At 38.9% G+C, this 10,812-nt stretch overlaps 1 protein-coding gene across 4 annotated transcripts in view; it reads right to left on the bottom strand.

Annotated features, from left to right (window-relative positions):
- Window positions 1-4,320: 4,320 nt before the first annotated feature.
- LOC124066483 (B-cadherin-like) overlaps window positions 4,321-10,812 on the bottom strand; it is a 119,585-nt gene continuing 113,093 nt past the window's right edge. For all 4 annotated transcript variants that reach the window (XM_046402891.1, XM_046402893.1, XM_046402896.1 and 1 more), the window contains exons 16-18: window positions 10,258-10,388; window positions 5,690-5,833; window positions 4,321-5,295 (exon numbers count right to left, since the gene is read on the bottom strand). In XM_046402891.1, the coding sequence (XP_046258847.1) occupies window positions 5,086-5,295; window positions 5,690-5,833; window positions 10,258-10,388 (485 nt within the window). In that variant the 3' untranslated portion in view covers window positions 4,321-5,085. The remainder of the gene's footprint in view (window positions 5,296-5,689; window positions 5,834-10,257; window positions 10,389-10,812) is intronic.

Here is a 10,812-nt window from a genome sequence, read left to right as displayed (position 1 = left end):
CCCACTGAATCTCTTCCAGCACTCATGTCAACTCTTGAGGACTTTGGCCTATTGTCAGGCTATAAATTGAATGTGAAAAAGACACAGGTCCTCACTTTTAACTATGCTCCAGACCAAACTATTAGAGAACGCTTCAAACTAAAGTGGGATTCAAAATCCATGAAATATTTGGGAGTGAATCTACCTCAGGACTTAGATCAACTGAAGTCTATAAACTATGATCCATTGATTTCAAAAATAAAATCAGATATTGTAAAATGGAACTTAATCCCGTTCACAAGTCTAATTTCGAGGGTAGAGGTGATCAAAATGAATGTTCTCCCAAGGTTCTTGTATTTATTCCAAAGTCTGCCAGTAAAAGTAACAGATAAAGAATTTATAGAATGGGACAGAATCATCTCTCGTTACATTTGGCAAGGAAAAAGACCACGGATAAGATACGCAACTCTTCAACTTCCCAGAGTTAAAGGAGGACTAGCCCTACCCTGCCTTAAGAGCTATTATCAGGCCGCCCAACTAAAAACTATGTGGACCTTGTGTAGTCCTGCCTACAGGGCGAGATGGAAAGACATTGAAGGCCACACATCCAGTATTCCAATACAAGCTATAATAAATGACAAAAAACTGAGAAAACATCTTAATGAGGAGCTAAATCCATGGTTAGGAGTATCTCTTAATATTTGGCTTGAGATTATATCAAAGAATAACCTGACAGAGCAGAGCAGGCTACTGCGATGGATTGCACATGATTCGGATTTTACACCTAATACATTAGATGGGAGCTTCAGTAGATGGGGACGGGGTCCAACAATATTTTGGGAGCTTTTTAAGAAGAAGACGATTAAAAGTTTTCAAGACCTAAAGAATCAGTTTGGCTTGAAAAAACAGGATTTTTACAGATATTTACAGATGCGGCATTATATGGAGAAGACTATAAAAAAGTCTAGTGTGGATGAGGTAGAATCAGGAATTATTAAAATATTTGTTTTAGCATATGAATCGGATCAGGGCAAGAAATTAATCTCAAAATTGTACAAAGAAGTGGAGAATTTAAAGGGCTATAATACATTCTATATAAAAGAGAAGTGGGAGAGGGAGGGGGGAGAGAGGTTATCAGAAGAGGAGTGGGAAGAGATCAATGAACAGCAATGGAAGACAACATGTTCCCTCTCATGGAGAGAATATGGCTGGCAAAATATAGTCAGATACTTTAGTACACCAGCACAACACAAATCTATAGATACGAGATGTTGGAGACTATGTGGAGAAGATCGGGCGAATCATTTTCATATTTTCTGGGAGTGCGCCTCTATCATACCTTATTGGCAAGAGTTAAAGAAAAGCATGGAGAAAATTCTGAAAGTGGACCTTCCGTTTACATTTGTGGGTTTGTACTTGGGAACAGGGAACCAGAGAATAACAAGCTCAGGGGATAAATATTTATTCAGGACAATGTTAGTGGCGGGTAAAAAAGCCATCACCAGGAAGTGGCTAAAAACGGAGGTACCTAAAATTGAGGATTGGGTTGAAGTGATGCATAATATTTTTATAATGGAAAAGTTGACTTTCTCAGTTAGATTACAATCAGAAAAATTCAAGGTCTTATGGAATAACTGGGTGGACTTTGTAACACCATTTAGAACTGATTTCATTTGGTAAAAACAATGTATCTTATGGACCCCCTTGGTTCTGGCTACACATGTTAAATGTTCAACGTATACAGGATTGTATTCGGCATTTTCCTTCATCTGGAGTGAACAGTCTGTACAGGGGGGGAATAAGATTGAGGATGGTAGAGAAAAATGTTCTCATATGTAATATACCGATTTATGTTTTATTTTTATTTTAGTCTGTTTAGATTTATGAGCCCTGGTGTGAAGCATTTGTAGGTTCTACTTGTATGTGAATGGAATAATGCTGAATGGAATCAATAAAAAGTAAATGAAAAAAAAAAAAAAAAAAGAAGGCCAGGCAGCGTCTCTTCCACCTCAGACGCCTCAGAGACTTCAGACTCCCCCTCAAGGTGCTCAGGAACTTTTACACCTGCACCACTGAGAGTATCTTGAGTGGGAGTATCACCACATGGATGGGCAGCTGCACAAAGCAGGACCTCTCGGCCCTTAGGAGGATAGTCCGCTCAGCTGAGCGGACAATCAGAACAACCTTACCCGACCTGCAGGACATTTACATCAAACGATGCAGGTCGAGAGCCGAGAAGATCCTCAGGCAGCCCCATCACCCCGGACACTCACTCTTCTCCCTGTTGCCATCAGGCCGTCGGTTCCGCTGCCTGAGAACCAACACTGAGAGGATGAGGAGAAGCTTCTTCCCCCAGGCCATCCGTCTGCTCAACAGTGAGCGTTAATCTGGACAATCTCACTCCCACCTGCACTACATGCACTAGATGTAAATACCACTCATGTAAATAATGCACATTTTCACTTTTTTTAAATTTAATTTTAATTTTATTATTTTTTTCTTTAAATTAAAATTTTGTATTTACCTATTTTTTGGTAGCAGGGACACAAAGAATTTCACTGCACATTGTACCGTGTATGATTGTGTATTGTGTATGTGACAAATAAACCTATCTTGTATCTTATATCTTAAGATATGCCTGGAGCCTGGTTAACGGCTCTGTTTCTTCAGGCTTTAAGGATAAATACAGCTGAGTGTCATCAGCATAACAATGAAAGTTTATGCCATGTTTCTGAATAATATTTCCTAGCGGGAGCATGTATAAGGTGAAAAGGATCGGCCCGAGCACTGCACCCTGTGGAACACCGAGGATAACCCTTAAATGTGAACAAAGTGAAATCTATCTGATAAATATGATTTAAACCAGTCTAGTGCTGTCCCTGTGATCCTAATCTCATGTTCTAATCTGTGTAATAAAATGCTGTGATCTACAGTGTCAAAAGCAGCACTGAGATCCAGTAGAACGAGTATGGAGACAAGCCTGCGGTCTGATGCCATGAGGAGGTCATTTGTAACTTTAAGCAGTGCTGTTTCTGTGCTGTGATGGGCTCTGAAACCAGACTGAAACACTTCAGACCGTTCCTGTGTAGTCAATCTGGTTGACCTGCTTTCTCTGCACTCTATTGTACTTTATGTAGCATATGTTAGTTTATTTAGTATATGTTTACTCTATGTTTTTCTACTTACAATTAGGCCTTGTTTGGTTATTTGTTTACTTACTTTTTGACTAACCTACACTGTAATGGGCTACTGGATGCTTGAATTTTCCTCGGGATCAACAAAGTATCTATCTATCTATCTAAAACATAAGTTTCAGCTTTTTTAGATTAGTCATTTTACAGAAGTAAGCACAATCCAAGTTCTGACTTATTTATTTATTTACTTAGACAGAAAACATGGTTTGACTTCTGATTTATCTTTATTGCAACTGCAAACAGTTTATTTTTTGGCCTGTTTTCACTGAGAAAACACGAGTTTCAGCACTTTCAGTGTAGTTCTGCTACAGAAGTGTGCAAAATGATGTTTTTGGTTTCGACTTAGTTAAGGTGACTGAGGAGGATCACATGGTTTGATGTTGGTTCATGTCACAGGCATTCTTCAAAAATTACATGTCTCTCTTCACTTGTATTCAGTTGAAAAACATCGCTTTGTGCAACATTGGCTGACTTCTGTTGCTTTCCACTTTCATCCTGCATAAAAGATATACCTTTTGGCTTTTTTTCAGTGACAAGATGTGACACTGAGAACTTTGAGTTGCGTTACAGAAATGTGCAAAATAATGCTTTTAGTTTGGAATTACTTAAAATCGACAGAATATGAATTTTATCCATTTTCATGAAAGAAAACAAATCTGTTATGTTGATGTGTGAGAAATATAGCTTCTGTTATTGCCGAACCACATTATCTTGCATATTTAGTCACATTTGTGACTAATCTCAAAACTCAAATTTTCTTACCAACAGCAGACTAAAAAGGCAAAAAGTGTTTTGTAAGAATATCAGGGGAAAAAAGTCAAACTTCTTATCTTCCCTATTCAGTCACTTCAAATTAGAAACTTGTTTCTGCAGAATACGCAAACACAACTATGCCAGATATTTTTTCCTCACCAGACCAAAAAGAACATGTAGTGGTCTTTAGCATGAACATGGAAAGAAACAGAAGTCAACCTATGGCATCGTTCTTACTCAGTCAGTTTATCAGTTAGATTTTAATCTCGAAACTTGACTGTGCACCGACTGTAACAAAACCAGCTTTAACAAAGCCACCTTTGAGTATCTAATATGTCTAGTCCATTAGTATGTCCCATTAGTTCCATTAGTGAAAAGCGACCACTCACAAATCTACCCTATAAAGAATTTTATTTAAAACAAATTCAAATTAACAGTTTTTATAGCACATTTGGGGGGGAATGAAAAAAAGTATTTTGACATTACAATGTGATAAAGATGTCAACTTAACACTTATTAAAGCTTTTAAAAAGCACTTGATGATAACGCCCTGATCACACATACAGTGCGACGTTGACTGACTACCTGTATTTCACTTTGACCATTTGTCATTTCATTCCTCAAACAGAAATACAAAGACATAGCACTGAAGCAGTAGTACAAGATCAGCAAAAAACATAAAAATTAAAATTAAAAAATAGAAATAAAATAAAAAAGACAAAAGAACAAATGATATGTTACCAGTGCAACTGCAACACAGGCATATCTGCCCATATCAGGCATAGTCTGCTATATCTGCACAAAATCCATAAATCAGTATAATAAAAAGCATCAACAGTCTAAAACAGAGATCTAAAAAGACAGTCAGGCAGACGGACTCTAAGCATTCAAAATGGGGAGCTAATGTATAAAAAACAAAACTCATCCTTTGTATTATGAGTAGTAGCTGTTAACTGTTAATAGGACTGAACTGAAAGGCAAACCAACATCCCCACAAATAGAATGAAACATGTAGGCCTACTAATGTCTGAATGAGAGTGGTTTCTTTGGGATGCATTCATTATTGTTATTTCATGCTTTACATCAATCCAGTATTCAGACAGCCATACAATCATCCACCTATCAAAATTGTTTACTCTCTTACCAGAGAGTGAACAATTTACAGCATGTCATCTCCTCCTCCGTACATGTCGGCCAGTTTCTTAAAACGAGGTCCCCATTCATTCAGGCAATCATAGTCCTGGTCTCCGCTGCTTGACGAGTTCAAAGAGGAGAGGCTTCCTGCATCAGAGCCACCTCCTTCATAGTCAAACACCAACAGTGAGTCATAGGGGGGTGCTGTCGGGTCATTGTCAGCTGCCTTTAAGTTCTGAGAGAGAAGCAAGGGTATATATTCTCATTTTACTGAAATTTTGTTTTTGACGCAGAATCTATTCAAGATGAAGATAAAAAGGATGATACAATAAGTGTCACTTACGACACCACAATAAGAAATCAATTTTACAGTTTATGTTCACCAGAAATTGTAAGAGAAGATACATTCATTTGTGTATATGCGCTGATAAAACTGAATGAAAGTTTTGCTATTTAAAGTGAACTATATCACTGTGAGATTACTGAAAATGCTTTAGAGCAGGATATGGAATAGCAAATGTGTCAACGTGAGTCGAGTGATTTTGAACATTTAATTTTTTCCCCAAAACAACCTCACACAACAATAGATCTATTTTAATCATGTTAGCTTATGTGAGGTCTTCACTCACGTGATCAATGAAGTTGCCGATTTCCTCTGGGTTGGCAGGGCGTGGCCGATACTGAGGAGCTGGCATGAAGCTTGGCACCACGTCGTTCCTAAAGACCTCAGGTCGGTTGTCCAGACCACGGTGTAGAACACTCAGGTCGTAGTCCTGGTGGAGAACATATTTCATAATACTTACTTTTTTCTGCACTACATTTATCTGAAAACTATAGTTACTTTGCAAATCAATATTTCATATCAATATTAACTCCACCTGAATTATGACAACCTTTAAAATGCTGCTTATTCTTTTAAATGACAACAGCGTATGAATTATGAATACCACTTTTAAAGCTAAGATTGGAGCTAAATGATTTTAGTTATTTTAGCATTTTTGTTGTATTTGTAGAAAATCTCTTCAAATCCCAAAAGCAATCAATCAGATCAATAAATCAAATGGTCACACAAATCAAATGGTCAGACAAAAACGGCATCTGTGGTTGTAGCAGGCCCATCTGATCATTCCATTCAGGTCAAACCTGCTGCCGCTCATTTTACGTATCTGCCTAACTATACATTTTGACTATGCCTGTGCACTGATGACGCATGACTGTTTTCCACAGTGGTAGGTGGATATACAGTTAGGTCCATGTATATTGGAACAAGTTTAGGTTTTTTGGCATTTGGCCTATGTACACCTCCACAACGATTTTGAAATGAAACACTCAAGATGTGAGCAAAGTGAAGACTTGCAAGTTTAATTTAATGGGTTTGACAAAAGTGTGGCTTTAACCATTTGGGAATTACAGCCATTTTCATACACCCACCCCCATTTTTGGTGGCTCATAAATTATGGAACTAACTAACATAATTACAAATAAGGGCTGTTTTTATTACTTGGATGAAAATCCTTTGCATTCAATGACCTGCCTGAAGTCTGGAACCCATCAACATGACAAGTTTGATTCCTTTGAGATGCTTTGCCAGAACTTTACTGCAGCTGCCTTCAGCTCTTGCTTGTTTGTAGTTCTGCCTTTAGTCTTGTCTTCAGTAAGTGAAAAGCTTGGTGACTGACCTGGCTAGAGAAGAATATCCCATTTCTTTGCTTTGAACAAGTATTGGGTTGCCTTTGCTGTATGGTTTGGGTGATTATTCATCTGCAATATGAAGCAGCGCCCTATCAGTTTTCATCATTTTACAGAAGTATAGTACTAAGTACTTCAGAATTCATCCTGCTACCTTTAACAATAGTCAGGTCATCAATAAACACCACTGACCCACTTCCACTGGCAGCCATACATACCCATGCTATAACACTGCCTCCACCATGTTTGACAGATGATGTGGGGTATACTTGGTATCATGAGCTGTCCCTTTCCTTCTCCATACTTTTCTCTTCCTATCATTCTGGTACAAGTTAATTCTGGTTCCATCACTTTTTTTTCTGGGGAAAACCTGGCCTTATTAGGAGAGACGGCACGTGGGATGACCACGTGGGGTTGTGCGGCTCTTAGTTCTACCAATATAGCCAAGTTTATTAGACAGCCAACCCCATGACAACCCAGGGTCGAGGCCAGGAGGTATATGATATATTTTGTCTCACTGAGTTGGTTACAGGATGAAGAGTATGTTAGTTTAAATGAATCAACTATGTCTAGTTATATTAACTATCATGTGGAAGGAATCTACCACTCCAGTCTTCAGATTAATCCCAAACCTAAAACTATCCATAGTTCATTTGAGAGTCTCACTCTTAGCCTGTCTCACCAAAACTGGAAGTCAGAAAAGCCAGTTTTATTAGTTGTTGTGTATGGATTCATTTATATGGACATCGACTCTGACAGACAGCCTTTAATTCACTCTTAGATTCAATAGGTTTCTTTCAGATGGTAAATGAACCAACACACTGTCATAATCACACCCTTGATGTCATTCTCACCTACGGCCTAGAACAGTCTAGTTAGCTGCCCCTCAAAACCATCTCCTTTCAGACCACTCACTTATAACTTTTGAACTAACTCTAACAGACCCAACAGCACACAACAAAAAGGTTTACCATAGCAGATGCCTCTTTGAGAATACTGTAGACAGATTTAGGGCAATCCCATCACAACTCCCTTCAGCACCATGTACCAGTACAACAGAGCGCACCGATTTAAATATTACTCCTGTAGAAACTGATTTGTCAACAACACTGCAGCCACTCTACACACAGTTTTAGACATGGTTGCCCCACTAAAAAAGAAGGTTACAAATCATAGAGGCTAGCTCCGTGGTATAATTCAAATATCCGAACATTGAAGCAGGTCTCAAGATGGATGGAGAGGAAGTGGTACTCCTCTAACTCAGTTGAATCCCAGAGGGCCTGGAGAGATAGTTTACTGATGTATAAAAAGGCTGTTCATAAAGCCAGAACAGCTTATTATTCATCATTAATAGAGCAAAACAAGAACAACCCACGTTTTCTCTTTAACACTGTAGCCAGGCTGACAAAGAGTCACAGCTCTGTTGAGCCTTGTGTTCCTGCAGCTTTTAGTAGTGAAAACTTTATGAGTTTCTTCACTAATAAAATCACTAAGATTAGAGAAAAAAAATCAATCCAGATCTCTCCACGATAACCATTATACTGCCATCTTTAGAAACCTCTTTTAGTCCTAATCCACCTCTGGACAGCTTCTTGCCCTTAGACCTCCCTGCGCTAACCTCCAGTATTAATAAATCTAACCCAAGGACGTCTTTCCTCTGACTGGCGCTTCCATATTAGATCAGCTCAACTTGTCTTTAACAACAGGTTATGTATCACAGGCGTTTAACACTGCTGTTATCAGACATTTACTTAAAAAACCTTCACTTGCCCCAGACATCTTAGCAAACTATAGACCGATATCCAACCTCCCGTTTATTTCTAAGATCCTTGAAAGGGTGGTTGCTAAACAGTTAACTGATCACCTACATAGGAACAGTCTGTCTGAAGTGTTTCAGTCTGGTTTCAGAGTCCATCACAGCACAGAAACAGCACTGCTTAAAGTTACTAATGACCTCCTAATGTCATCAGACCACGGACTTGTCTCTATACTTGTTCTGCTGGATCTCAGTGCTGCCTTCCTCTTTACGTACAAGGGTTCCACAGCGTTCAGTGCTCGGGCTGATCCTCTTCACCTTATACATGCTCCCTCTAGGAAATATCATTCAGAGACATGGCATAAAATTTCACTGTTGTGCTGATGATACCCAGCTGTACTTATCCATAAAGCCTGAAGAAACAGAGCCATTAGTCAGACACATCTCAGAACTAGAATAGCTGATAATATTCTCTCTCTGGACGGCATTACTTTGGCCTCCAGTATGACTGTAACCTCGGCGTTATTTTTGATCAGGACATGTTATTTATCCATCATATTAAATAGAGCTCTAAGTCCGCCTTCTTTCACCTCCGTAATATTGCTAAGATTAGGAGCATCCTCTCTCAGAATGATGCTGAAAAACCCGTCATTTTGTTACTTCTAGGCTGGACTACTGCAACTCATTATTATCAGGATGTCCAAATTACTCCAATTACAGCCTACACTGATCCAGAATGCAGCAGCTAGAGTTTTGGCAGGAATCAGCAAAAGGGATCATATCTCCCCTGTCTTAGCTTCTCCTCACTGGCGTCTGGTAAAATCAGAGGGTTTTTTTTTTCAGAATAGACTTTGAAATTCTCCTACTTACATATAAGGCCCTAAATGGACTAGTTCCACTATACCTGCAGGATCTAATAGTCCCGTATATTCCCAATAGAACATTCAGATCACAGAGTGCAGGTTTACTTTTAGTTCCCAGAATTCCTAAAAGTTGAATGGGAGGACAAGCCTTTAGCTATCTGGCACCCCTACTGCGGAAGCAGCTGCTAACTCTTAGTCTTTAATCTTTATCATAGCTACGCTGCTATATGCCTATGCTCCCGGGGGACACATTGATGATTCACATGATTCACTGAGCAGTTTCCCCACCTGTTCCATAATTTATGAGCCACCAAAATTGGGAGTGGCCGTATAAAAATGGCTGTAATTCCCAAATGCTTAATGCCACACCTGCAAATCTTCACTTCACATTTCAAATTTAAAGTGGTGGTGTACAGAGACCAAATACCAGAAAACTTATAATTGTTCCAATATATAGTCCTAACCCTAACCCTATATTGTTGTCATTAGCAAAATAGTCACATAAGAATGGCAGAGAAAGGGCAGCCAATTCCAATACTAACATGTGGGCTTGACAGTCATGTTCTTTATTTTCTTAGATGCGAGTGAGGGATGAGGTATTCGGATATAGTTAACAATGACAATGATAGACTGCACTCTCAATACACAGCACAAGTTGAAAAACTAGTTGCTGCACCAGCCACAACTGACACTTGGTCAGTGGCCAAGTCATTAATGTTAGCATACAGTATGCACCCACAGTAGCAAACTGCTAGCCTGGGTAGCCTTTTTGAAACTAAGGTACGTTTGTGGCTGCTCCTTTACTTTATACGATTGCAGCCTTTAATAAAGTTGTTTATGTATTTATTAGACTAAACTATTTATACTATCCACCACTATCTTAAAGAACCTGATCATCCTCGCCGCCTCCCTCTTCATCATAGTAATAGATGTTGTCTCTGATATCGTTGTCCTGCAGAAGAGGTTCCTTCTTCTCTCCTCTTCTCCGTCTTGCAAACAGCAGAAGAAGCAACACTAGCACTGAAAATAAACAGCACAAAGCTTAACACAACACATGTACATGATTAAGTCACAATATGTCCAACCATTTCCTATAGAGCAGAGAAGGGAAAGGGTGAGAGCTAAGCCTATAAGCAGAAGAGTTACCATAGTCACCACACTGATCCCACATACATGGTTGTGATGCCTCAAATACTCATTTGAGCACAAACTGTGGATTAAACTCTTTCTGAAAACAGTCCCACACAAATGCAACATTTCAGCACCCTTAGCCTTCAAACATTTTACCTCATAAGTGGAGGAATTTTCTCTCTGGCTACTTGAACTCACCAACAACAACATTCTAAACCAAATAAACATTACATAATCCTTATACTGAGTAAACAGTATACTCCATCTTTAGTCTGTCTTTTTTTCTTTTTTTGGGTAAGTTTCTTTTGAGTTT

The sequence above is a fragment of the Scatophagus argus genome, chromosome 10 (assembly GCF_020382885.2).
Source record: "Scatophagus argus isolate fScaArg1 chromosome 10, fScaArg1.pri, whole genome shotgun sequence".
NCBI classification, from domain to species: Eukaryota; Metazoa; Chordata; class Actinopteri; family Scatophagidae; genus Scatophagus; species Scatophagus argus.
Note: the sequence above shows the minus strand (reverse complement) of the source record. Positions and strands in the feature narration are given on the sequence as shown.